We start from the raw sequence: 27,906 nt of genomic DNA, 5'->3' as shown, positions 1-27,906 counted from the left end.
AGTCTTTCATGCCATGATGATTTTTTACATTTATTTATTATTGTATATGGTACCATGCAATATTCTTTCTTTTCCCTGAAAAAACAATAAACAAATTGATCATAAAATATAGCTTTTAGAAAGACATTGAATTTATTTAGAAAGACCCTTTCTGGAAAATTAAGGTGAAAATTAGTAAGCCTCGGACATTATTAAGGCTGTCTATCCAAATGAGTATCCAGGGAAGCAGAAGGCTTGTTAGAGATGCCACTACAAGGCCAGTAATGACTGAGATGACTGCAGAGTTCAATGGTAGAAAATGCCATTGAATCAACTCCATCCTCATCGCTTTACACAAAGCTTTTGATGGCAATGTGGCAAAAATAGCAAAGCTTTTGTGGATATTGCAAACATGTGGCAAAATGTTTTGGGGTCAGAAAAAACAAAATCAAATGGTCTGAATGCAAAGTGTCATGTCTGGTACAATCATGGTGGTGGCACATTATTATGACTTTATTATGGCAGTGAATGGGAAGCGTTTTATGATTGACATGGTAAAAGATGGAGCAAAGTACAGGCAAAGTTTAGAGAAATGCCTGTTTATATGTACTAATATATTGTGGTATGTTAACACAGACTTATCTTGCAGCTGTAATTACTGCCCAATATGCTTCTACTATTGACACAGGGGGTGAATACTTGGGTAAACATTTTTTTTTTCTTTGCAATTATTGTTTTCATTTAGCTCTATTCAACCATAGAAATGTTCAGATTTAGGATTCATGTTTTGTTTAAACATTGTGGAAATATAAATGTGAATGCTACCTATAGAGAATACATGTCTAAAATACAAGATGTCCAAGAGATAGGATGGGAACCTTTGGAAGATAACAATGATCTTAATTCTTTTTGCTTCAGTGCTGCAGGTAATGTAGCTTTAATGAGGCGGGACAGTAGCATTGACCTCAGCCTGGTGGTTACATACGTCCCCCTGCATTTTCAATAGCTTGTTATGTGTAAAGGTCAATACTTCTCATATTTAAAACCAAGCCTGGGTCTCTGTTGATTTTAAAATCCAATATGATATTTCTCTGTTCATAGCTTTTTTGATAGATGTATGGGCACCTGGTTTGCTTTATTACAAACAGATATATTTTGTCTACCTTATTTTTACTTTCAAAATTCATTCTAGAAATAATACCCATAACATTGGTACATCCGACATTCATAATCATATTTGCTACACTGAGTACAGAAGGCTTATCTGGGCACCTGTGCCATGTTCAGCAGTGTTGAAAGCCCAGATTTTGACACCTCTGGAGAATCCGGGTTTTTATCTTTTCTTTCTGTCTCCTCCTTTTCCCACAACCTCTGTCTGGGCAGCCTTGGAACAGTCCTTTCTTCCCCTGTAAGATAACAAAACATGTCGGCAAAAAACAAAAGAGCAGTCAGGGAATAGATACAAATGTGACAAACCCTCCCTGAATGAGATCTACTGTATGGAAATGGGTAGTGGAAGCAGATGTGAATTAACCACATATAATTTCTACTTTTGAAAAGAGATCATTGTGGTAGTCAAGAGGGACTTACCTTTTTTCATAAGCAATAAAAGTCACAGCAGAAAAATAAAGAGACACTATTTTATTCATTGCAGGTCCACAGAGCATTTCTTCTTTAAGATATCAAGGGAAATGCATTGATTCACTGAATAAACCATTAACTCTAGATACAATAGCAGTGAGCAAGCTTAGAGTTTCAGAAATTAAGCTTCAGTGGGAATGTAATTGTGATGACTGCAGTACAGTCTTCAATGCAAGAACCCCATCACAGACACTTTAATCTGTTTTTTCTTGTTTTTATTTTTATAAGGTCTTTGTTTCTGATTTTCTGCACTTTTTAAAAAAACTCTTACAAAAGGGTATTAAACTGGATCAGCAATAATATGTTAAGAGGAAGAAATGGAAGACAAAGCTTTAGACAAAAAAAAACCATACAATTTTGATTAATGACATAATTTGAACCCATATTACAATGTTTTTGTACTACATAATCATAAAAAGTTATGCCATCGCCTTATTATAACTCGTGAAAAGTAGCATTATGTTCATAATATTTAATAGCTGAAATTACTTTACAGAGGAACATAATGACAAATGTAATGGTGAACATTGTTTCTCAGTGGGTTGCTCCACATTAAGACTTCTAGTACAGCAACAGATGTTATTTGTAGGGCAACTCTAGAACTATAGAGGGTAATTTAAACACTGGTTCAACATGCAGGACCTGAGCCACTGAAAGAGTAACTATGTTTGCACACATTGATTAAAATCAAGAAACACACCCAAAAAGAAGGAAACGTCAAACGTCTTCAAAGAGTACTAAAGCCAGATTGTGTTCACTGTGTCAAATACAGCACAGTCTAGGCTTTTATAAACCATAAGGAACTATGGCAAATCATATAGACTCTGACAATGTAGTAATGTGAGGGTTCCACTGTAACACTCATGCATTGTAATGGTAAATTGCATGAGTACTTAATGACTTTTTGGAATCGGATAATTTAAAGTGTCACACACAGATTCTAAATGCACAATATACAAATTATTAATATTACACCAAAACATGCATAACAAACAACAAGCAGAATTTATTTTTGGTGTGATCTGCTGTGATACAAAAGTTGATCATTCACTCAGGAATTATAAAAAGATCTAATAATTTCAGAGTAATATAATACAACACAGTATGGTCTACTGCATAGGTTTTATCAGTATCCATGAATAACATCAGATACATGCTCTCAGATACAAGAGCTCTGCCTTGTGTTGGGCTTAGCAGCTAGTGTTGCAAGGAAATAGCATTGTGCTGACACCTGTCTTTAAAAACAGTCTGTGCACAGTTTGTCTTCATGGGTCCAGCTGCAAATTTCTAGCTTGGTACTGAATATGTTTGGATATTTAGGATACTGACATAAAAAATCAAATTATCTTATTTCATTGATCGGCTGAAAATAGCTCTGGGTTCACAAACACAATATTTCTTCTGTTTCACAAAGAATATCTTGGCAAAAATTCCACACATTTCTGTCTCATTCTCTCAACTTTCATCCTAGAGAAAAGTCTAAGTCCTGACTCAGAATGCTTGCTGTCATGTGGTTGAAAATGTCAGATTGCCAGTTTAGTTGGAAAGAAATGAGGAGCCAGTGAGGTAACTAATGAAAATGAGTTGGGCTCTCACTTTCAATGTATAACATTGTGACTGCTTGACATGCTATCAGTCATAGTTTTGTTCCCTACCTTGCAGATCCCCATTGGTGGATCTTCCTTAAGTTGATGATCAGGACCGGTGGTTTGGAATTGTTAGTAAACAATTGCTTCATTTAATCTGTTTCCATACTGTACATCTTTAAATCCACTTAATATTGAATATAAATATGAAATTATATAACATAATGGGAATTTTGGTAGTGGACAATAAAAATAAAAAAGTATAATGTCTCTGAGCATCATAAACAATATTACTTTATGAGTATAACTATATTATACATACTGTATATAGCTAGTAGTGTTAGCTAAAAAAAGCCACAACTGTATTCCACCTACTTCATAAACATTTTCTGAATCAGTCTTTAACTCAGTCACCTACTGTGGTTATTTCACAGTAATGTTCTAATTATAATGTTTTAAACTTTACTATGACTTGCTGTTGTTATTGTTGTAAGAAAAGTTGTACTTTTTAAATCCACTTAATAGGGAATATAAATATGGAACCATGTAACTAAAGGGGAATTTTGGTAGCTAAAAATAAAAGTAACTGAAGTACAGTATAACATCTCTGAATGTCATTAGCAATATTAATTTAAGAATAATAAATCATAATAAAATTAAACATGTTTAGCAGATAGTTGTTGCTAAAGTGGTTAATAAAAAATAAGGTACACAACAATATTCCACATTCTTCATAAACATTTTCTTCATGATCGTTTTTAACTTGGTCAAGTGCTGTGCCTATTTTAGAAAAATGTTGATGTGCTCCTTTAACTTAATTAAAAGATGCCCTTAAACAGACATCACAACTGAGTTTTTACGTGTACAGATGCAGCCATTCAAAACAAGCTGGCGATACCGCATTATTTTGCGGTGCGCTTCTCGCGGTGTAACGCAAGTTACTGTATATTCTCGTATAGTACCACATGATACCGCAAGTAAAATAATAGTATCCGGAATTTCCGCAAGGTGGAACTAATAAAGCTCAACCTCTCATGTTTGAGCTGTCGCTATCAAAGTCTTTACCGAAGATATTACTAATAGTATTTCTAATGAATGACCTTGGACAAGCTGTAAACTCAAAGTATTGCCCTGGTCCACATTATTTTTTTCATTGACCATCTTTGTAAAAGTAACACCACAGCATTTCTTTGATCCAATCACGCATTTGTTTCCAATCATGCTTAATTTTTGGGAATCTCCGATTCACCATGCCTTTCACATGCTCATAAAAGATATTGATTTAGGAACATAAACATATTACTGTATGCAAACTGTACCGTATACAGTATGTATATGTATGTTTAATGTCTTTACTGTGCCCGTTTAAGTATTGAATATTTATATGGAATTTTACCACTGAAGGGAAATCTTAGTAGCTGAGCATAAAAAGAATAGGAGCATAAAGCGTGTGAAGACCATAAACGATATTAATTTTGGAACATAAACATACAGTATTACAGTATGTAAACTGTATATAGCTGGTCTCGGTACTTTAAAGAAAAAATACACACCAGTATTTCATTTCCCCCTAAACATTTTAAGCATCGAAGTCTTTAACTAACGTGAAATAACGTGTGTATAAAAAGTGGTAGTTGTAAGCTTTTCTGTGAATACGCTCGATAATGAAGCAAACAAGCATACTTTTAGAATTTGATTAATAGGGAATATAATATGGAATCGCTGTGGTCTAGGTGCCGGACTTGTAAGTGAGAGGTTGGCTGTTTGAATCCAGCCAGCGCCATGACTTTTCTTTTAACAAACATTTCTTTGAAAAAATCATTTCTTCCTAAACATAATTCTCATTGTTATATTTGAGGAAAAAAATTAATTGATTCAGTTGGAATTAGCAAGTAATTCCAACAAAGCAAGCTCTTATAATGAGAATAAACAGCCATTTGAGGATAGTAAATTAAATGCATTTATTATATACAAACCTATGTAATCTATCTACTTCCTTTTCTTGTTACAATGGAATATTTCCACCCTTTTGTAATGGATAAGAGCTGTTACAATTGGTGTTAAAACCCACACCTTCATGCATATTGTGAGCAGAATATCTTTCCCTGAACTGATAATAGTGTTGAATGATGTGGTATTGATGGATATCTATAAATATTGAGAACAAGTGACCATGCCAATTTCACCAAGCAAAGCGAAATATACTGTAGTATAAACTGAGTTGCTTTCCATTTAGGATAGCGACCAGAGTCCCTTATCATAAAATGGGATTTCTAACCATTACCAATTCTGAATACTGTAAGATTTTACTAGAACCTATTAGTCCTACTGTACCAATATAGAAAAGGACATATTACATTTGGGGAATTTGGTTTAAAAAGTCCTAATATCAACGATGCCTATACTGTTTTCCTCTACAGTATGCTCATCTATTATAGCGCATTCTCCCCGGGCAGTGGCTGAAGAGCGCCCGGCTGGGGTACGCGATGAGGGGAAGGACAGGAGTGGAAGTGGTCAGGGCGGGGCATAGGAAGGCCGCTGACCAGTGCAGCTGTCCCACAGTGAAACGGGGGTACAGTCTGGGGAGATCGCCCGTTTTCCATGTAAATAGTTCCCTGGTTCTGCACCCCTGGGTGTTTCTCTCTCTTTCGCTCGCTCGCCCTCTCTCTCCCTCTCGCTCGCCCTCTCTCAATTTCAATTCAATTCAAGGTGCTTTATTAGCATAACCGATGGGTACAATAAGTGTTGCCAAAGCAAATAAAATAATGATATTCACATGAAACAAAACAAAAAATAAAAGTAATATCAAATCTACAGACATATTACAGACATTTAAAACAAAGACATATTATAAAATATTGACATATACTGTAGACAGAAGGAGCATTATTGGGAGATAGGATCACTGTTCCTCAGGCTGTGACAGGAGATCACATACTGGGCTGCCAGTTCCACTGAGTTCCCTCCTCCCTCTCCCAGTAGGATTGGGACCCGTTGTGATTCTGGCAGGTGTGGGAACTCTGGGATTAGATTTCTGAATTTAGGGAAGAATGTTTCTCTAATCCCAGAGTATCTGTCACAGTGCAGTAGGAAGTACAACTCTGTCTCTATTTCTCCCTGCTGGCTGTGGGAGCACAGCCTGTCCTCTCTGGGCAGCCAGGTCTGCCTGTGTCGCCCAGTTTCTATGGCCAGGCTGTGGTCACTGAGCCTGTACTTCGTCAGGGTCTATTTCTTTTTGTTGTTTCTTATCTTGGTCAATTATTCGGCTAGTGTGTATTGTCTGTTTAGGGTTCTGTAGCATTCCACATGGCTGGGCAGCTTGTTCCCCCGTCCCGCCCCTCTCTGTGTACAGTAGAGCCTCCTGTTCCGACTGGTGGAGCTCATACAGCTTTGTCTGGAGAGAATCCAGGGTATCAGCTTCAACCACACGGCTGGGCAGCTTGTTCCCCCCTCCTGCCCCTCTCTGTGTACAGTAGAGCCTTCTGTCCTGACTGGTGAAGCTCATTCAGCTGTGTTTGGAGAGGGAGAGGGAGAGGGGTGCGGACATTCACAACAGCGAATATCAGAAGATAGGACACAGCGACTCAGACGCCCGTTGAATGGAAAGGGACACTTTAATGTTCTGTACGGCTGGTACAGCACCCCACCCCGCCCGCGCGCCAGCAGAGAGAGAGACACACACACCCATTTTCATTGTCAAAAAGTAATTGTTTTTTACTTTTATACTATTTTTTTTACATTCCTCTTGTTTAACGGGAATGTTTTGTTTCTGGACAGACTGTTAAACTAGAGGAAAAGAGTGCCCATGAAAGACAGGTTCCTTTCGCCAAAGTCGGGAGACATTAGAAGCTTGCCACACCCAGACTGTCACGCCAATGCATTAGCAAGTTAAAACTATCCCATTGAGGAGCCAGGTGCAATAATTTTTTTGTTCCTTGCTTTTCTGATCTGCTAGGCCATTTGGCTGCAGCAAATTTGACAGAGAGGTGAACATTATTATGTAGAAGACAAAGATAACGATTTAGGTTGCCTTGCCAGATTGTGACTCAATAAAGACACTTACACAGGTTTGCGATTTAAATGGAAATGGGGGTGACGGGAACTCTTAATCTAAATAAAAATAAAATAAACAGGTTTTGATTGTTATTAACCACTTTTTATGCGCGAAACACGGGTGATTTTTCTTCCTCCTGATCAGTTTAGAAATCTGTGTACACTGTAAGGTTTTTACTTTTTAATTAAACTTTTAAAATACACATTTCGAATAGAAACAACATATGCTATTGTCTTCCTGGTATCCTCACAGACCAGGATTACGCTGACAGTCAATCTGGACAAGACCAGAGTTATGGTTTTCCAGAAAAAAACAGACCTGACCTGTGCCGAAAAATAAATAAAAACCGGTCTGACAACTCTTAAGCATACTTAAGCATACTGTGGTTTTTGTTAACACAAGTTTATCAATGAAAAGACAATGGGCATTCTCAGGCGTGCGAAAAAGCTACAGGCGTGCCAATCGTAATCGTTTTTATTTTTAAATATATTTTGGCAAAGTCATGTTCCATAAAAGTACGGTAATTAAAAACCATTAATACTTTAGTTGGAGTTTAAATAAAGCTGATGTTTTCTCTTTTGGCTAGACTTGACTATTTAGCCATGAAATTCTGTTTATGTCTATGTTTATTAATCTTCCTTGTGAGAATGATAATGTAATGATAATGTAGCCTTTGGCTACAAAACTAAAACCAAAATTAAAAATAAGATACACTCTACAGACATTCACAACAGTGACATATCATAAAACATTTACATTTATTGTTAAATTATTACTTTAAATAAATACTTTGAGTTACTGAAACAGCCCATTAATAAAATTGTTGCAATTTTATTCTCGTTTGGAAGAGAGAATAAAAAATGAGATATAATGATGTGTTCCAGCTAAGACCTTTAAAGGTGCCCCCGTCGCGGAAGAATTTGACCTCGGAACGTTTACCCAGCGTAATATTGTATTTCAATGCACTTTGACAGATTGTCTTTTAATCAATTGTTGTCAGAATTTCCCCACCTCCAAATGAGAACAAAATTGCAACGATTTTATTAATTGGCTGTTCAAGTAACTTAAAGTATATATTTAAAGTAATAATTAAACAATATATGTAAATGTTTTAAGATATTTCTATGTTGTGAATGTCTGTAGATTGTAGCTTATTTTTAGTTTTTGTTTTGTTTCATGTTAATTTTATAAGGGAGAGTATCATAGAGATGACTCCCTTACCCCCCATCTTGATTTAAATACTTTTATTTTTTCACAATCTGGCAATGCCAGACAGAATTCACATCCGCTGCCTCCAAATGGCCTTGCGGAACAGAAAATTAAGGAACAAAACAATTATTGCGCCTGACTCAATGGGATAGCTTTAACTTGCTAATGCGTTGGTGTAACAGTCCGTGTGTGGCAAGCTTCTAATGTCTCCCGACTTGGGCGAAAGGTACCTGTCTTTCATTGGAAGACAATGAACATATTCTAACCGTACATGCCCCCTGACCCTGTTTTGTGTCAGGGAAGATGAATACGAACCTATTTCCCTTTGAAATATATCAAAAAAGATACACTTACCAGAGCTTGCACAACTACTGTATAACTAAAAAAGACCTCTTCACTGTGTGAAAATACAACCTTTATAAGTTTATGCGGTAAATAATTGCTATTAGGAATGATTTTTTAATCTATCAATGTTAGATTAAAAAAAAAACACATTGCCCGACGTAAGAAAGCATCTTGCATTACATTGCTTGAAAAATAATTTTATTTTGAGAGACTGGATAAGTAATTCAAGTGTTTTTTTTAAGTACCTGAAAAACAAGTAATAATTTAACAATATATGTAAATGTTTTATGATATGTCGCTGTTGTGAATGTCTGTAGAGTGTGTCTTATTTTTAGTTATATAGCCAAAGGGCCTTGCAGATCAGATCAGATTCTCTTACCCCCAAGGAAAGACAGACAAATGTTTTCACTGCTTATTAGTCGCTATTCACCGTGCAGTGAGCACCTCCAATTCCAGGCGTAAGTGATAAAGACTGTATATTTAGCTGAAAAGCTGTACAACCCAAGAATTTCGTTACTCTAGGAGGTTTCGTGAAAAAGCTACAGGCGTGCCAATTGCAATCGTTTTTATTTTTAAAGACATTTTAGCAAAGTCATGTACCATAAAATCATGGTAATTAAAAATCATTAATACTTTCACTTGGGTTTAAATAAAGTCGATGAGGGGGGAACAAGCTGCCCAGCCGTGTGGAATGCTACAGAACCCTAAACAGACAATACACACTAGCCAAATATTTGACCAAGATAAGAAACAACAAAAAGAAACAGACCCTGAGGAAGTACAGGCTCAGTGACCACAGCCTGGCCATAGAAACTGGGTGACACAGGCAGACCTGGCTGCCCAGAGAGGACAGGCTGTGCTCCCACAGCCAGCAGGGAGAAATAGAGACAGAGGTGCACTTCCTACTGCACTGTGACAGATACTCTGGGATTAGAGAAACATTCTTCCCTAAATTCAGAAATCGAATCCCAGAGTTCCCACACCTGCCAGAATCACAACGGGTCCCAATCCTACTGGGAGAGGGAGGAGGGAACTCAGTGGAACTGGCAGCCCAGTATGTGATCTCCTGTCACAGCCTGAGGAACAGTGAGCCAATCTCCCAATCATGCTCCTTCTGTCTACAGTATATGTCAATATTTTATAATATGTCTTTGTTGTAAATGTCTGTAATATGTCTGTAGATTTGATATTACTTTTATTTTTTTGTTTTGTTTCATGTGAATATCATTATTTTATTTGCTTTGGCAACACTGATTGTACCCATCGGTCATGCTAATAAAGCACCTTGAATTGAATTGAAATTGAGAGAGGGCGAGCGAGAGAGAGAGAGGGCGAGCGAGTGAGAGAGAGAGAAACATCCAGGGGTGCAGAACCAGGGAACTATTTACATGGAAAATGGGCGATTTCCTCAGACTGTACCCCCGTTTCACTGTGGGACAGCTGCACTGGTCAGCGGCCTTCCTATGCCCTGACCACTTCCACTCCTGTCCTTTCCCTCACCGCTTACCCCAGCCGGGCACTCTTCAGCCGCTGCCCGGGGCGAATGCGCTATAATAGATGAGCATACTGTAGAGGAAAACAGTATAGGCATCGTTGATATGAGGACTTTTGAAACCAAATTTCCCAAATGTAATATATGCTTTTCTATATTGGTACAGTAGGACTTATACTGTATGTTCTAGTAAAATCTTACAGTATTCAGAATTGGTTGGTTGGTAACCATTGGTAATGGTTAGAAATCCCATTTTATGATAAGGGACTCTGGTCGCTATCCTAATCGGAAAGCAACTCAGTTTATACTGCAGTATATTTCACTTTGCTTGGTGAAATTGGCATGGGCACTTGTTCTCAATATTTATAGATATCCATCAATACCACATCATTCAACACTATTATCAGTTCAGGGAAAGATATTCTGCTCACAATATGCATGAAGCTGTGGCTTTTAACAGCAATTGTAAGAGCTCTTATCTGTTACTAAAGGGTGGAAATATTCCATTGTAAGAAGAAAAGGAAGTAGATAGATTACATAGGTTTTTATATTGTAGTGTGCTCTCACGAGGCACCAGTTCTGTAGGGTTTGGGCATTTATGGGGACAATTATTAATTGTAGCCGTAAATCACAAAATGATTCTTTTAATGGCTGTAGAATCCAACCTTGCGATATAACTCAAACAATGCACACACACAGGTACTAATACACGAGGATACATTTATTAATACATAGAATATGCATGTAAACCTAACAGATCTTATCGTGAGGGTTATCAGAATACAAAAGGTATCTATTCAATCAGTCACGAAGAGTTACACATATCAAGAGGACATACGTTCAGTATATCATTCATTTAGACCGTTTCGTAAATGAACTTGGTTATAACTTCTACATTAGATACTCAAAACCAGTACATAACTCTTAGGAATTAAATTGATACTGGTTGGGATAACAATTGAATTCTCGAGCTGTAATGCAGTGAAGTTGAATACTCATCCAATCTCTGGGGATTCAGATCTCCTGCGGGCACAAAGAAACAGTTGCAGGCTTGTTGCTGTCCAATCCGCACTCTCTGGCTGCGTGCCAGGTTGTGCTGTTTGGCTTGCGACGGTGCGCTGCAGATGCTCACTGACCGGCTAGTTAGTGTTGGCTTTAACTAGCAAAGTTGTGCTCAGGAGAAAAGATGACTGTGGGTTCCAGCAGGTCAGGAAGAAGACCGGTTCGTTCCTGATGAAGCGCTAGTTCTGAATAGTGATTTAGCTCTCCACAGTTCCGACCTGTTCACGAGTCTTGCTGCTGATGCTAACCTCGGGTGGATCCTTTAGTTACTCGTGGCAACATCAGCTCTTGACTCTTAGAACAAAGGAAAGTTCTGGCACTTGGACACACTGGCCGTTCTGTGGTTGTCCAGGCTGTGTCTCAGGATGGTCAGTAGGCACGCTGCGATAATGTCTTGCCCTTGGGAGCCTTTCTGCTCCTGGGCTGTCCTGGCCTGGAATTGTGTCGCACCCTTGGAATTCTCCTTTGAGATTCTCCTTTTTTAGAATTGTTCTCCTCAGGCTCTCTGTGTTGCCTGTTTTTACCTGGAGGAACTTCAGCTCGTTCATTGGCTGAAAGTTTCATGGGCATCAGAGACCCACGTGGGTTACTATGCCCTAACAGTTCCTGATTGGTTGATTAAGGTGAGATATGAGTCACTTACTCCTGACACCTAGGAATGCAGTCCAGATGTCCATCTGGCACTCCTTAGACAGATAGGCGCAAATGGATGACCATTGATCATGATAGCCAGGCTTAGATAAGAGCATCCCCATTTGGGAGCTGTCCCTTATCAAAAGAAAACATCTTTAAATCAGCCTGCATGAATAGCTTCTCTGTGGTGCAGTATTTGGAAGTATTAACTATTTAGTCATTCGGTGTTGCAGAGAGTGACAGACATTTGCAAGATAATGCAAGGGTATGAACTACATAAGTGTTTTATGCTGCACAGCCATGAGTTCTGTTGCAACAAGGAAAAAAAATATCTTAATTACAAAGCAGGAGTAATTTTTTTATAAAAGATCAAATAAAAGCACACATGCACCAAGAAAAAAAAAATTCTGGTTACACAAAATGGATCAAAGATCCTGGACTCGCCCCCAGATATACCATCCACTATACTTACATCTAGAGTTAAGTGGGGTGCAATATATAAACTGGATATAATGAATACAGACACAAACTGAACAACAATATAAAGTTTATTTGCAAGAATAGTAATTACAAAAAAATACTTCCAAGATAAAGATTTTTTTCAGATGTTGTAACTGTTGATACAGTGGCGAATATAATTGAGATTCTACTTTTTATTGCCTAATATTGCGAGTCATACACAATCACAAGGATCAAAGGGTGATGTCACCACTGAGATAGCAGATGGAAGTAGAAATTGTGAATTAGAAGATGAGGGTTGTGAGAGATAGATTAAATATGAAAACAAGATTTGTGATGTTAAGAAAAAATCACTAATCTGATGTGTTTGATTTGATCTCCTTTCCCCCCTTCTTCCCTCCTTTGTTTTTCTTAAAGAATTCCATGAAGCTATATTCAGAGATATCCATACATCAATTGCAGCCATTCTTGCAGACTGCCTTCATCTAGATATAATTATTTACAGTTAATTAGCAGGCAGTAGCTGTTCTCAGCAATTCATGTTGCTGACAAATTCTGGCATCATGCAGAAAAGAAACTAAAATAAAATCTTCTCATTAATATAATAATTTATTCAGATACACACACTCACACCGGGGCCAATTTTCCATGAAACAATTAACCTCCCAGTATTTGGACTGTGCAGTGCTGTGCATTATATCATAATGTGCAGTAATCAACTGCAGTATTAAATAATAGATACATAAATACACAAAGTGTAAGTATATACAGTAAGTACAGTATGATATTGTACTGTTTTAAAGCCACCACAATACAGGATGTGTTAAATATTTTTTTATAAATGAAATCTAAAATGAAATGATCTGTTTCCTAATTACTTACTTAAGTTAGCATTGACAAATATAGCTATGATATAATCTAATGATATTTTAATGCAGATGTGATCCAGAAAAAAAACATTTAATTCTCAATGGCCTATAACAAGAAAGTACTTTTTATATAAGTGGCTCAGTAATCTTGCTGTAATCTTGCAGTAAACAGCCCTACTTAATTTTTGTATTTTAATTTAATATTTAACATAGTGTGATATATAAAATTAATAAAAATGTTAAATTAATATATAAATTAAATTTTATTATGGGACAAAGATTTTCCCCATGGTGCAGGCTATTGGATAATCTGCAAATATTTGATTTAGCAATGTAGCAATGTGAATTTCATAGTTGAGAAGATTCTTTAGTCAAATTAGAAGGGAGCGTATACTGTGAGGCTGAATCAATGGAAAAAGAGAAGGCACTTGCATTTTACACACATTACCTATTGTTATACCTATCTTTTCCATCTCCTCACTTTTAATTTTTCTTTTCTGTTTTACAGCGATGGTCCTGCTGACCAATTTAGAGCCTAACACAACATATGAGGTCCGTGTGGCAGCTGTCAATGGAAAAGGCCAAGGAGAGTTCAGCCGCACTGAGAGTTTTCAGACCCTGGCCATCCGTAAGTGCGCTCTTTACACATGCATCTTCTTTTCATTGCACGCAAGAATACTAAATTGCCAAGGTCCTGTAAAATCACCTTGAATATATTGTAGATTTACTGAAGTTCTGTTACGTTGTATCCAAGGTTTAAATGATCAAAGAATTATGTGTGTTAAGGACATTTTGAATGAAATTTCTTCAGCTGTTTACAGAAAGACGTAACCAAATTGTAGTAAGTGTGCTGCAGTTTTAAAATTAACACTAAAAAATGAACATATTTGAATATAAAATTGAACACTAAAAATAATGTGAATATAAACCTAATATATATATATACTTGTATTCATACTGTAGGTCATCAATTACTAATAGCACATAAATTAAATGCTTTTCAGGGAGGAATAATGCAGTTGTGTTTTAAGATTCACTTTTTTCACTCTTCCCTTTAACCTCTTCATAAATTTAAAGATTTGAATTCAAGGCACAATTAATTCAATCTCTTTTCACCTTCTTTAATTGGTTTCCTTTCTAATAAAATAGTATATTCGTTTTATTTAGGATTCAGATATTGTTCTGTCACTGATCATTTTTAATAATATGTAATAAATCAAATTTAAGGATGTAATAGAGACTGCTGTAATGATCATTTTTTTAATATGATTTCCTATCCGACAGTAAGCTAGACAATGAAAGGCAGACAAAATCAGGCTTATCAATGAGATTGGTTGGCTTTTATTGCACACTGCTTTATTTTATTATTCTTATTTTTAATCCATCATAAATTGATTTACCATTTTAATTTGAAATTAAAATAAAACATTGGATCCTTTAAAAATAAATTGTTTTGGGATTTGTTTTAATAAGGGAACAGTGACTGACTGGCTTCTTGTAAGCTTCGAAGTCTTTAACTAACGTGATACCGGAGTCAACAAGCATACTTTTAGAATTTGATTAAAAGGGAATATAATATGGAATCGCGTATCTAAAGAATTTAATAACGGTATGATTATATCCGTGTACTGCGGCAGAGCTATGTAGGGCTGTTTCGCCTGCCTGATCATGCGAGCTGTCTTGTAGCCTACTGGTCTAGGTGCGTGACTACCAACTGGCAGGTTGTGTGTTCGAATCTAGCTGGTGCTAGACTTTTCATTTTTATTTATTTATTTTTTAATCGCGTAACATAAACATATTACCGTATGCAAACTGTACTGTATACAGTATGTATATGTATATTTAATGTCTTAACTGTGCCCGTTTAATTGAATTAAAAAAAAATATTTAACACGAACATTAAGCTGTTTACATCTTCCGCCTGAGAACAGTCACCCGTTGCTACCCAACGCAGAATGGTGATTGGCTGACACCATCTGACACCCCTCTGATTGGAGAAAAAAGACGTGCTGGTTTGCTATACCAGGAAGAGGATTTCTTTCTATTCAAAACGTGTATTTTAAAAGTTTAAGAAGTAAAAACCTTACAGCGTACACAGATTTCTAAACTAATCAGGATCGTTATCTTTGTCTTATGCATAATAATGTTCACCGCTCTGTCCAGCAAATTAATAATAAACTTTATTTTATATAGCTTTTTAAACGAATAAGTAATTAGATTGCTCATAAACCTAATCACTTGCTTTTTCTTTTTATTTAGGCTCAGATTTCAACTATAGATCGTATTATTAATAACCATAATAACAACCAACCAACAAAAACAACCATATAAACATAATACCAACCAAAAACATAGATAACAACCACAATACAAAATCAAATATATCAAACCATTTTACTCTCGCAAAGTCCTCCAATTATCATAATCCCGCCCCTTATGCAAAACCAAACCTTCCTCCCATCCCAGTTTATCCTGTTTATCATAAACAAAATCCACCTCAATTTTCAACATAAAGCATTACACAAAATCAATACCTCAACACTCCATACTCAACAACGATAATTCACAAACAGCCAGAACATGTAACTACACATTCCCAAACATACCTACTTTCCATAGCCCCGCCCCTTATGCAAAACCAACATCCCTCCCCTGTTCTCTCTCTCCCCTGGCGGTTGTAATTGTTTTTATTTTCAAATAAATTTAAGCAAAGTCATGTATTTTAAAAATCTTAAGATTTTTCTATTTATGTCTTTATTTAGTGGTTTCATTAGTGACAAAGGCTAAACTTTCTTGGAAAAATGTCTTTTATGTAAACCATGTTTGCTATTAATTCATTCAGGGCTAAAATATGTTCATTGTCTTCTAATGAAAGAAGGGTTCCTTTCGCCGTAGTCGGGAGCCTAGCCTTTAACTAGTAAGTACTGTATTTACTGGGTTTTTTGGGGGGGGGAGTTGTCTTTCACTGGAAATCTCGCCTCCTACTTTGAAAATACCCGTGAAACCGGTTCAATTCGTCACAGCCAGCACTCCTGCAGAGAGGGGGGTTGTACTTGCAGTGTATACAGTACACGCGTTATGCTCTTCGTTAATGTCTGTGAAGTTTTATTTAATCTCTGAGCCATACTGATTCTTCTGGAAGACAGTTTCCGCCAGGGAGTAAAAAAAAAAACACACTATGGTATTCTCTCCAATTCAGTGCAGATAAAAACATACCTCTGATGCTGCTCCTAAATGAATATCGTTTATGACCATCAGAAGCTTTATGCTCCTTTTCTTTTTTCCAGTGGATTGAACAGGGAGAGGCATTTCATGATGTGCTTTTCACTGATGAAACAACAGTGGCTCTGGAACAGTTTTCAACCAAGTCGTTTTATAAAAAGGGGAGATATGTACACGTTACTGAAGCTAAAAGTTTAGCCTTTGTCACTAATGTAAACACTAAATAAAGACATAAAGAAATCCCTACGTTACAGACTGTATTAATTTGCTGGACAGAGCGGTGAACATTATTATGCATAAGACAAAGATAACGATCCTGATCAGTTTAGAAATCTGTGTACGCTGTAAGGTTTTTACTCCTTAAACTTTTAAAATACACGTTTTGAATAGAAAGAAATCCTCTTCCTGGTATAGCAAACCAGCACGTCTTTTTTCTCCAATCAGAGGGGTGTCAGATAGTGTCAGCCAATCACCATTCTGCGTTGGGTAGCAACGGGTGACTGTTCTCAGGCGGAAGATGTAAACAGCTTAATGTCCGTGTTAAATATTTTTTTTTAATTCAATTAAACGGGCACAGTTAAGACATTAAATATACATATACATACTGTTTACAGTACAGTTTGCATACGGTAATATGTTTATGTTACGCGATTAAAAAATAAATAAATAAAAATGAAAAGTCCACGCCAGCTGGATTCGAACACACAACCTGCCAGTTGGCAGTCACGCACCTAGACCAGTAGGCTACAAGACAGCTCGCATGATCAGGTAGGCGAAACAACCCTACACAGTTCTGCCGCAGTACACGGATATAATCATACCGTTATTAAATTCTTGAGATACGCGATTCCATATTATATTCCCTTTTAATCAAATTCTAAAAGTATGCTTGTTGACGTATCCGGTATCACGTTAGTTAAAGACTTCGAAGCTTACAATGTTTAGGGAGAAATGGAATACCGGTGTGTATTTTTCCTTGTGATATTTTAAGCTCTAGTTGAATGATAGGTGTCGCATTTTAAATCATTCTCGTAGCTAGAAATTATGAAACACCCTGTTAAAAGCAAGGAAGTTTTTATGCCCCGTTGAAGTAAAACAAAATGCCTGACAAAGTATGGCTTGGACAGATTCCAAGTGCTTGTACAAATGTGCTAAAGAAATTATACTTTGAGTATACAGCTTGTCCAAAGTCATCCATTATTAATACTATTAGTAATATCTTCAGTAAAGGCTTTGATGCATAAATATTTCTGATAAAGGTAGGTTGTGTACTTTTGTCCAACTGAGCAATCTTGCTTTCATAAAATATACCAACATTTGAATGACTGATGATTAACATGCTGCAATACACAGTTCAAAATTAAAGGCTCGAATGCTGTACATGAGAGGTTAAGCTCCCCCTGGCGGTTTTACAAGGCGACGCCGGATAGCTAGTCACGTGACACATGTGATACCGCGTGATACCCCGGTGGGCGTGTCGCGGTATGCCGTGAAATACCTCACCCATTTTGAATGGCTGCATCTGTACAGATGAATTTTCCCATATTTCCAAATCAACAGGCACAAAAAGATCTCTAAAAAAAGTTCAGAAAAATCATAAATTCATGACTTCCAAAGAAACAGACATCACATCTTCAAACAGGTTTCAGATCAAAAGCCAAACTCTGTGTTTCTTAGCTTGTTTTTCGAATATCAGCTCATACCAATAACCATGTCAAAAGCCCTGACCTTCATGTTTCTAATGTTTTCTTCATGTTGAAGTACTGTGTGATCTGTATTCTTTGCTGATGTTCTTTTGATATTCAGTGATGTGAGAACCCACTGCAGAGTCTCATGTTTTGGTTTCTGTTATGGCTCCCTATCAGGAGAACCTAGCCCCCCTTCAGTTCATGGGCAGAGAGGAGGAGGGAAGTCCTACAGGCTCAGCCTTATCAAGCAGGACGATGGAGGGATGCCCATCGTGGAGTATATTATCAAGTACAGGACTGTGAGTCTACTGCAGCTATGCTCCTCAAAATTCATTCATTTCTTAGATTTTTTTTGCTTCAATTGAAACCTATCAAAGCCTTTTAAACATTTCAGCATCCCTTTTGTATCTGACAGAATCCACTTTCTGAGCTTCAATAATATAAAAGGAACACATTAGATGAATAATTGCTTCACCCATACACTGATATAATGCAGAATTAGCTTTGCATGACTTGCTTTAAAAATACAATTGTTTATCTGACGTCTTTCTTAGAATAAGCTTTCATAGAAACACAATTGTAGTGTATATTTATTAACTAATTATTACATTTTGTGTATCGAGTCTGAAGATAAATCTTTTCAAAGTATTTAATAAATCTATTATGCATAGTAGGCACAAGTAATAAATCCTTCTTGAGGAGCCAAAGCACTTTTTTGTGTTACTACAAGGATGAAAATTTCACCATGTCAGTAGCTTAAAAGAGAGAAATTAAGCCACAAAAACCATGTGAAAATAATGAAGATAGGAAGTGTATACAGTAGTTTTAAATGTATAGCCTCTAGTAAGTGTAACCTGTGTCTCAGTAATTCAATGTAGTGAAGTACCCACTACCACTACCAATGTAGTGGCTGTAATTCCACTGATCCTTGACCCAGTGGCACTCCTGACACTGAGGTTCATTGAAAACATGTTATTGTTGTAAGTACACCAAAGTTAGCATGGTCGTATCATTTAGAAACTTGCTAATTAATATAATACCATTTTATGATTCCTGCAGTGTTCAGTTTCAGCTGATTTCCACAAGATAAAATAGGTAAGTAAGAAATATCTAGATGTGTTTAAAACAAAAAATCAGACTGAAATTTAAGATTAGGCACAATCAGGTCAGTCTGGTACAAGCTTGTCACTTGAGCTAGAATCCATCTTATCATTATTTAAAATAAAAAACAAGAAGTGAACCAAATAAACAGAACTACATATTGTTCTTGATTAGCTTCACCTTGGCAATGTGAGACAAACTCCAGGTCTCTCTCTGCACGATCCATCTTTATCTGTTAACCACATGTACTGCTGGAGCCTTGCTCTGGGTTTATCTGCCATGTGAAGTCAAGCATGGTGTGTGTTATAAATACTCTAGCAGGGTAATGAAAGGGCATAGTAATTCCATATCTTGGGGTGCCATGCTGTGACCTTTTAGCTAATAACTTTTTTTTTCTCCCTTCATGAAGTTGGTGAAGTCTCACCTTATTAAACATGACATGCTATTGGATCTGACGGAGTGCCATCACTCCCTCTCTCCTTGCTTCACTGCAGTTCATTGACATTTCAATGGGCTTAATAAAATAAAAAAGAAAAGAATGGAAAATAAAGATAATCTTATCTCAGACTCTACAGCTACTGTAGCTTTTACAATGGCCAAGACTCACCATGCAAATAAGGAGAAATCCCCGGCTGTATTCAATTTGTAGAATGTGGAAAGGTTACAAATCAAGAAAGTTATCTGTATTCAAGTTACTTTACAAAAACTGATAGTGCTGTAAATATTCTTATATTGTATTGTGCTTTGTCTGCATGTGTGTTTGTTTAGTATGATGATTTTAAGTAATCTACAGATATAAATTAAGCATGCACTTGGAATCCAGTTACTGTCTTGTTTTATACTATACTATATTAACCAATACAAAACAGATTTAAATATGTTTATATTTATATTAACCACTTAATATAATATATTTAAGAACTAACTTTTTATTTTCTTGACATTTAGTTCACAAGTATTCTTAAAAATATTCAACTGCACACATTTATATATTTATATATTTATTTCTAGATTAAATTTGTATTATTTTATGCATCAAAGGACAATTTATGCAGATATGCTTTAGGTCCATGCTAGATGGTGTCCAATAGGGAGGCCTTAATTAGGCATTTTTGAAAGTTCATCTGCAGCCCTGTTTTTCATGGGTCTGAGAAATGGAAAATTGAGATGTTTCAGTCTAATCTATAAAGTGCCAAGTGACTGACAAGTGTGCAAACTGTGATTTTCTTAGTCTAGTTTTTCAAAAGAACTCAGGTATTTTAAGTTTAAAAAATGAAAAGAATTCCAAGATTGAGTTTTTAAAGAATATCATTTTGGATCTTGGACAGGATCCAGAGAGCATAAATGTCTCTCACTTTTCCAAATGAAACACAAGACTTTTTAGTTTGGAAATATTTTTTTTTCTAGATTGAACTTAGAATGAAAGAAAATCTTCAGAGCAAACTCATCAGGCAGTATATAGTAAGAAATGGTTTTTAATGCCTTTTTGAAGTACATTTCCTTGCAAAAAATGTTCTTCCTTTTTCCATTTTCATGCTAATGTGCTACCAGTATAATATGGAACTGGGCACAGGTTTGCCTTTGAAGGTATAGCAATAAAATCCCTATTTTTTCACTCTCGGCCTTTGAGGTGGGCAATTGAATTGCTTCAGGACTGCTCACTTAAGGACTTGGTGTGATGCCACTAATAGTAGTTTTGTATTTTCAGTATTAATGAACTACCTGGAGATTTTGAAGCTTATTGTGCCAGTTTTATGTTGTGAAAACAATTAATATTGTAGTTATGAGGTTTAGTAAACTTAAAAATGAGATTAATGGTATAACAAATTTTAATATACTAGAACAGTGTTCAGTACATTAGAAGGAGTTACACTGGCTAACTTGACAACCATTTATGCCAAGATACTGTATGCTACAGTACATGACTTTATGAAATTGTTCAAGAAATCATTTTGATTTCACATGATAGACGTGATCTGATCAGGACATAGTTCATTCATCCCTTTATTGTAAGCTCCTTATGTTACTTTATGTTGAATGCACACCTGTCCATGAATTGTGATCTTTGAGAGAAAGTTGTAAGTTAGATGTTACAAATCATCTAATGTCATTCCACAAATGTTCAGTGTGACTCAAGTTTGGTGAATAGGGCATCCATGGCATAACTATCACATTATTATGTCACAAGAAAACCACTATTGCATAAGCAGCAAAAGGAAGTTCAATGTCCTACTGGACTCAAGATGTGCTCACTGGAAGGGCAGGAAATGAGATACCAGGACTTGATTAGTGTACCACCATACCGTCATATTCCCATCAATCACTACAACTTGATTCTGTCATGATCAAAAACCACTTGAAGCTCCCTATCAATTGATCTTTTGGACAGAAAATTGTGTATTGTTCCACATGTCTGCACCAGAGTTGCTCAACTCTCCCAATTTATTAAAGAAGTGTTTTAGACCTTATTCAACAGTCATGGATATACTGTATAATCTCCAGTCATGAATGATCAATTAATCAAAATGATGCTAATAACATTTAATCAATATTCAAAAATTGTCTACTTGAATCTTCTAAAACCTTCTAAAAGCTATGATATGCACAATCATAAGGAGATAAGTTTTTTTATTATTTTAGAAGTACACAAATGTGTTATGCAGAACAGATATATTTGCCAAATGGCCCAGACTGCATGCTACAGCATTTCTTCTCTGTATCTTTTAGAGAGATCGAGAGGACTCATGGATGTTTAAGACAGTTCCCGGTGTCAGTGACCAAGTCCTTCTTCAGCATCTGCAGTGGAACACAGAATATGAGGTGGAGATCACAGCCAGGAACATGCAGGGCCTGTCAGAGCCCACATTTTATGAGTTCAAAATGCCCCAGAAGCAAGATATCACAGGTAGAGTCAAAATTCCTCTCATTACCTACAACTAATCATGATTTTTTTTAAATCACAGAGTTATTATTAGACCTTGTGCAATCGTAAAACCCACATTTTCATTAGATTTCTACAGTGTGAAATATTTGTAATTGAGATGCTCTTTAGACCCAGGAATGCCGATTGTATTTTGAACAGCGAACACACAGTTAGGTACAAAATGTGCATAGAAATGTTCTGTGGCTATATCTTTAATCAAAACAATTTCAGTCATTTTTATAACTTTGAAATGTGGATGTTTCACATGTTCATTTCATGTATTATTTATTTAATATCCACAAATCAAATATCAGTAAACTAGTTTGCAAAGGAATAAACTATTGAAGTGCTGGTAGATAAAACTTACAGTACTACCAGTGTGCACTAAGGCAGATTGATGGGAAAACTCTACAGACACACTTAGCTTCTTTACTTTCTAGTTCCTACAGTTTAGAGCTAGAACAGTGTCCAGGGCATTATCACCAAGGATTACTGATATACACACTGTAATGTCTTATTTGATTACAATGGTAATTGCTTGTACAAGGTATCATACAGACTATTTTTGCTGGTAAAAAATCCCATTTCTTTTGAGTTTCTATAAAGCAATTCCATGACTGTGATGTTTTATGTTAGTCACAATAGAGAGTAAAAGCAGAGCTTTGGTTAAGTGCAGGTCTTACTTAAATGGTTTCTTGTCAGTGAACACGACCATTATCTATTATTTACCCTCATTGTCATTGTCGTATAGAATGCATTCGCTGCTATGGAATTTGGATGATATAATAGACATATAGATTATATGTATGCATATGCATGCATTGAGTTGTTTGCAGTACAACATTTCCTATAAGTACTGATTGGCAGTTTGCTTTCAATATCCTATTCACGCAGAGTGCGTTGGAGCTCACTTTCTAGCCATTGTCGTTCATTGCCAAGGACAGATAATGTCAGCAATTTTGAATAACTGTAACACTACTGCCAAACTGGTATTTTAAAGCACTATAATCCAATCACTGTCCCTGTGGCCATTTTTCAAATTGAAAATCCATCATCTGTTCCTACCACCCTTCCTGTGCTAAGGCAGAGGCATTGACACTAGAGATTACCCACTGCTACAGTTAAGCTTACGTAAATAACCCCGTGCTTGACTCGATCAGTAAAAAAAAATATATATACAGTATTTGGCCAGTAAATTGAAATCAATTAAGGAGTAATATAATTAATTAGGTGTAAAATGAGGGAGAGAGGATTGTATGTGTACACTAACAAATTTGTAGGCTATTAATAAGGCTATTAGCATACAAGACAAACTTAAATATTTTTTGTAACAGAAAAGACACGAGGACTTGTAAGGAAATTTCAAATATTCAATTTGAAGTTTTGAGATAATATTTAAAAAGGTTTTGAAAGACTTTGCTGTCTGTTTCTTGTCAACATTTTGTACAAGGAAGATTAAAATGTAAAGAGATATACAAATAATCCCATATAATTAATAATAATACTTATTACTGTTCAGGGTAGAATCATATGCTGAAGACAAGTAGATATTACTGCTGCAATCTTTCTAATTTATAATATTGTGTGATTAACTTGAATCATAGTGATTTAGTAAAAGTAGATGAATATTAAAATCTCAAAAGTTTTTGAGAAGAATTTGCTTTTCTTGAATGAAAAACATTTTTTTCTGGATTTGGTTGCAATATTAGCTATGGAAGAAATTGAAACATGTTTTTCTTTAACCACAGGGCAAACAAAATAACTTTGTGCAACTTTGGTGTCTTATAAAGGAACATAGCTGAGGGACCATTTGCTGCAGTTACTTTGTACCTTTTAGAAAATGAGATATTCCTGTCTTTCAAAAGTAACTCTTCCCAATCACTATGCTTTTATAATGTACAGATGTAGCCATTCAGTATGTGCGTTAAAACCTTGTAATTCATTACAGGGGCTGTGTTTTACTGTGACATATGATTCACTTGCCAAAGATGATCAATAGGTGGCACTTGTGGTGCATTAGATGTTAGTGAAATGATTGCTTCATTTAAAATCTCTGCCGTGCATGTTTAAATCCACTTAATGTGGAATATTAATAATTAATTTTACTAACAAAGTAAAATGTTTGTAGATAAGCATAAAAATAACAGGAGCATAACGTCTCTGAACGTCATAAACAATATTAATTTATTAATATAAATATATTATACATACTGTATATGGCTGATAGAGGTAGTTAAGATAAACAAAATACACAACAGTATTCCACTTTCTTCATAAACACTTTATGCATCAGAGTCTTTAACTCTGTCATTTTGGAAAAGTTTTGACACGCTCGTTCTAACTATATTAAGTTAATATACTTTATAAAAAAACTATGATGTTTAAACCTTTTATATGAATACTTGCTGTCATTATTTCAGTAAAAAAATACTTTTTAGAATCCGCTTAATAGGGAATATAATATGAAATCGCATAGCTAATGAAATTAATAAGGATATTAATTTTAGGATATAAGTTCGCGTTATGAAATATATTAGTAATATTAGTTACGATTTAGTTATATAAATATATTATATTATATAGCTGGTAGTATTACCATATTCCACTTTCTTTGTAAGCATCTGCATCAATTTGACTCATTCACTTGTGATTACTTTGGAAACATTTTGACCTGTGCATATCAGCTACGTTTAAGAGCAGCACATTGGTAAACCTTTTTCTAAAAATGTATCGAACCTCTAGTACAACTTAAGCAATTTTTTGTAGTTTTATGATAAAGGCCAAAACATGTTTATGTGTAGTTCACAGTGTTGCAGTCTGTTGACTGATATACTTTGTCAAACAACATAAATTGTAAGTATGTGGGGGTATATCAGGTGCAACAGACACTGGTATAGCTTAAGTGTCTTTTTTATTTTCTAGTGGTTAACAACATTTGACACTTTCCATTCAACACCCAGAGCACTTCATAAAAAAAAAAAACTCTAAAAGTTCTAAAAGACATACACAAACACACATTGGGTCACAAATACCCTATGGGAATCAGTACTGGCTGTCCTGAAGAACTAACTTCCCTCATGCCATCCCCCACCTTCATTCCTTCAAGTCCAATGTCAGTCTCCTCCCTGAGTCCAATCTGTCCCGCAAACCTTTCTTCTTCCAAAGGGTCCAAGTTCTGTCTTGGTGGGGGCTTTTTATGCCTTAACAATGGCACCTAACTTGCAAGGGGATTGGGGTTGGAGTTGGGGGGAGGGGGTTGTGTGGCCAGCTGCCCAGGCTCATTCAGGATATGACTATATATAGATGGCCGGGTATAACAACACATCATTCCAGTGCATCCCGTCCTTAGACTCCTTCTCAATCACAGGTCCAGTCTAACCTGTTTGCACACCCACACATTACCCCTGAATGGTGTGGTAATTACTCAGGGCTTATGTAAAAAGGGCCATTGATCGGGACAGAAAATGCTGAAGACTGCATCAATACTAGGATGCCACTGACTCATCAATGCAGCTTAACATCAATACAGCCCATGACAGCTGGTGCCCAAATACCCATTGTTTTCACTCTGTGACATAACATGTCAATTAATATCTCAGAAACATTAATATATTTTAGCATCTGGTTGCCTAGAGGGAATATTAGCCCTTTTCCCTGTAAAACACAAGAGGAGTTAATGGATTCTCCTGCAGGGCCTGCAGCTAATGCCCTCTTGCTGTATCTTTGGCTTCCTCCGTTTTCCTTGTCTTCATTCACTTGCCTGGGGGGCACATGTAGGTAAATAAATCCCAAATGATAAGATCCAAGTCCACCGATCAAAGCCTGATAGCAGTAACATGATAATTTAGGCATACACTGTATGGCTTTCATCACTTTAATTAACATATACGCCTTAGGTGTTGATCACTCAAACAATTGATTTGAACACATGAAAGTCAAATTCATTTGGAAAATAGACAAAACAATCTAATAATTCAAAAATTCGATTTAAAAAAAAAAGAAACTATCAGTAACAGAATACATGAGAAAGCATATTTTGTGAAAATAAATCAGAAAAAAATATGAGGAAGAACACACTGTATGTGATAGGTTAGTAGGATAAAAGTAAAGATAATGTGACGCCAAGGGGGTGTGGGTGCCACCAGGGCACACACAGACATGTCTACCACTTTCTTTCCATACGCTCTCATCCAAAAGTGGTAGTAATCATGGCTCCCTTGTTGGGGCATCCGGGATAGGTGGTGTCACATACTTAGAGATCTCTGGACTCTTGGCTCATGGATTCTCGGGCCCAGAGTCTCTATCTCACTCACACCACTGTCCTTCGCAAATTTCCTCTGAGATTGTTAACTATGATCCCTTGCATTTCTGAGCTCTTCTCTCATGGATTCTCAGGATTGAAGAACTTCACCTTCCATTCTAGCCCTCCAGTCAGTCTCTACCGGGAAGATGTCTCTGGGTCCCTCACTTGGCCGAGCCCTTTGCTTCCATTTTCCTGGGCTCAACAAACTTCACCCTCCAATGACATGGGACTGCTATGATTCTCCCTGCTCCTAGCCACCTGGTCACTATACCTGGAGCCTCCTGCTCCCTCACTCATCTAGAACTTTCTGCTTCCTTCTCAATTTCCTCATGTGGTTCTACTGGTCCTCATGACAGCCTGTCCCAGCCTACCAAGGTCCACTTCCAACTATTAACACCACCTCCCAATGCCAGCAGGCTGGGACTCACACACTAGCTACATCTCAAGCCTCTATATAGCACCTTACATTCATGCCAAGACTCAACACACTTTTCCCTAATTAAAATCCACATACCACACACACAACCTCTCTGGTGCCTCACTCTCATGTCCCATGTTGTGTACACTTCTGTAGCTACCAGTACACCTTCTCCTGTACCTAGCTCCCAGTACTGACTCATTCACTGCTGGTACACCTTCTCCTGTGCCTGACCACTACTGTGCTTCTCCCATTTGCCAGTACATTTTGCACTAATGACCAAGAACCATTGTGCCTCACTACATTTTGCAACATCAGTGGGGACTTCTCTTCATTGCCACTGCATGCTCACCAACAGAGGTCTGCAATCAGATGGACTATGCTCCCTCTCCCAAATACCCCATATTGCCAGGGGTAGGGTTCCTCTAATGCTGCCAACACTCTAATCATAGTCATACACATTAGCCCTAGCTCACATTACACTAGACTCACAAACCTTTCACATAGCGGACTCAAGGGCAGTCATTTTCTCTCCCATTTTAAACAGGTTGCCGTCTCTGTAAATCGAAATCTTAGTCGGCTCAACTCTTTCCCTTACAATTAAACATGTACTACTAATTGATGTTTAATTTTAAGAGCCCTATTTTTCCCTCTCAGTCTCCTCCGAAATTGACACTCTTCTTGGTCCCTTTGATATTCCTACACTGTTCTTTACCACAGTGTCTTCTGAGACTGGCTCTCATGCTCTTCCTCTTATTGGGGTTTAGCTGCAGCCACTAGACTGTTTCCTTTTTCTCACTACTAAGGCAGATGCGCTTTCTTAACAGCTCCCGCATGAGAAGCATCTCACATTAGTTGGTGTGTCATTTCGACAAGGCTTTCTCAATGGGACACCTGAACTTACATAAATCCTCCCTAGCCT

General features: G+C 36.7%; 1 protein-coding gene across 7 annotated transcripts in view; it reads left to right on the top strand.

Annotated features, from left to right (window-relative positions):
* LOC148676410 (neural cell adhesion molecule 2-like) overlaps positions 1 to 27,906 on the top strand; it is a 923,711-nt gene that overhangs the window by 822,740 nt on the left and 73,065 nt on the right. For all 7 annotated transcript variants that reach the window (XM_088607785.1, XM_088607777.1, XM_088607759.1 and 4 more), the window contains 3 exons: positions 13,838 to 13,957; positions 18,417 to 18,538; positions 22,068 to 22,245. In XM_088607785.1, coding sequence (XP_088463911.1) covers positions 13,838 to 13,957; positions 18,417 to 18,538; positions 22,068 to 22,245 — 420 coding nt within the window. The remainder of the gene's footprint in view (positions 1 to 13,837; positions 13,958 to 18,416; positions 18,539 to 22,067; positions 22,246 to 27,906) is intronic.

This window comes from Lepisosteus platostomus, chromosome 2 (genome assembly GCF_059453375.1).
Source record: "Lepisosteus platostomus isolate fLepPlt1 chromosome 2, fLepPlt1.hap1, whole genome shotgun sequence".
Taxonomy (NCBI): Eukaryota; Metazoa; Chordata; class Actinopteri; order Semionotiformes; family Lepisosteidae; genus Lepisosteus; species Lepisosteus platostomus.
Note: the sequence above shows the minus strand (reverse complement) of the source record. Positions and strands in the feature narration are given on the sequence as shown.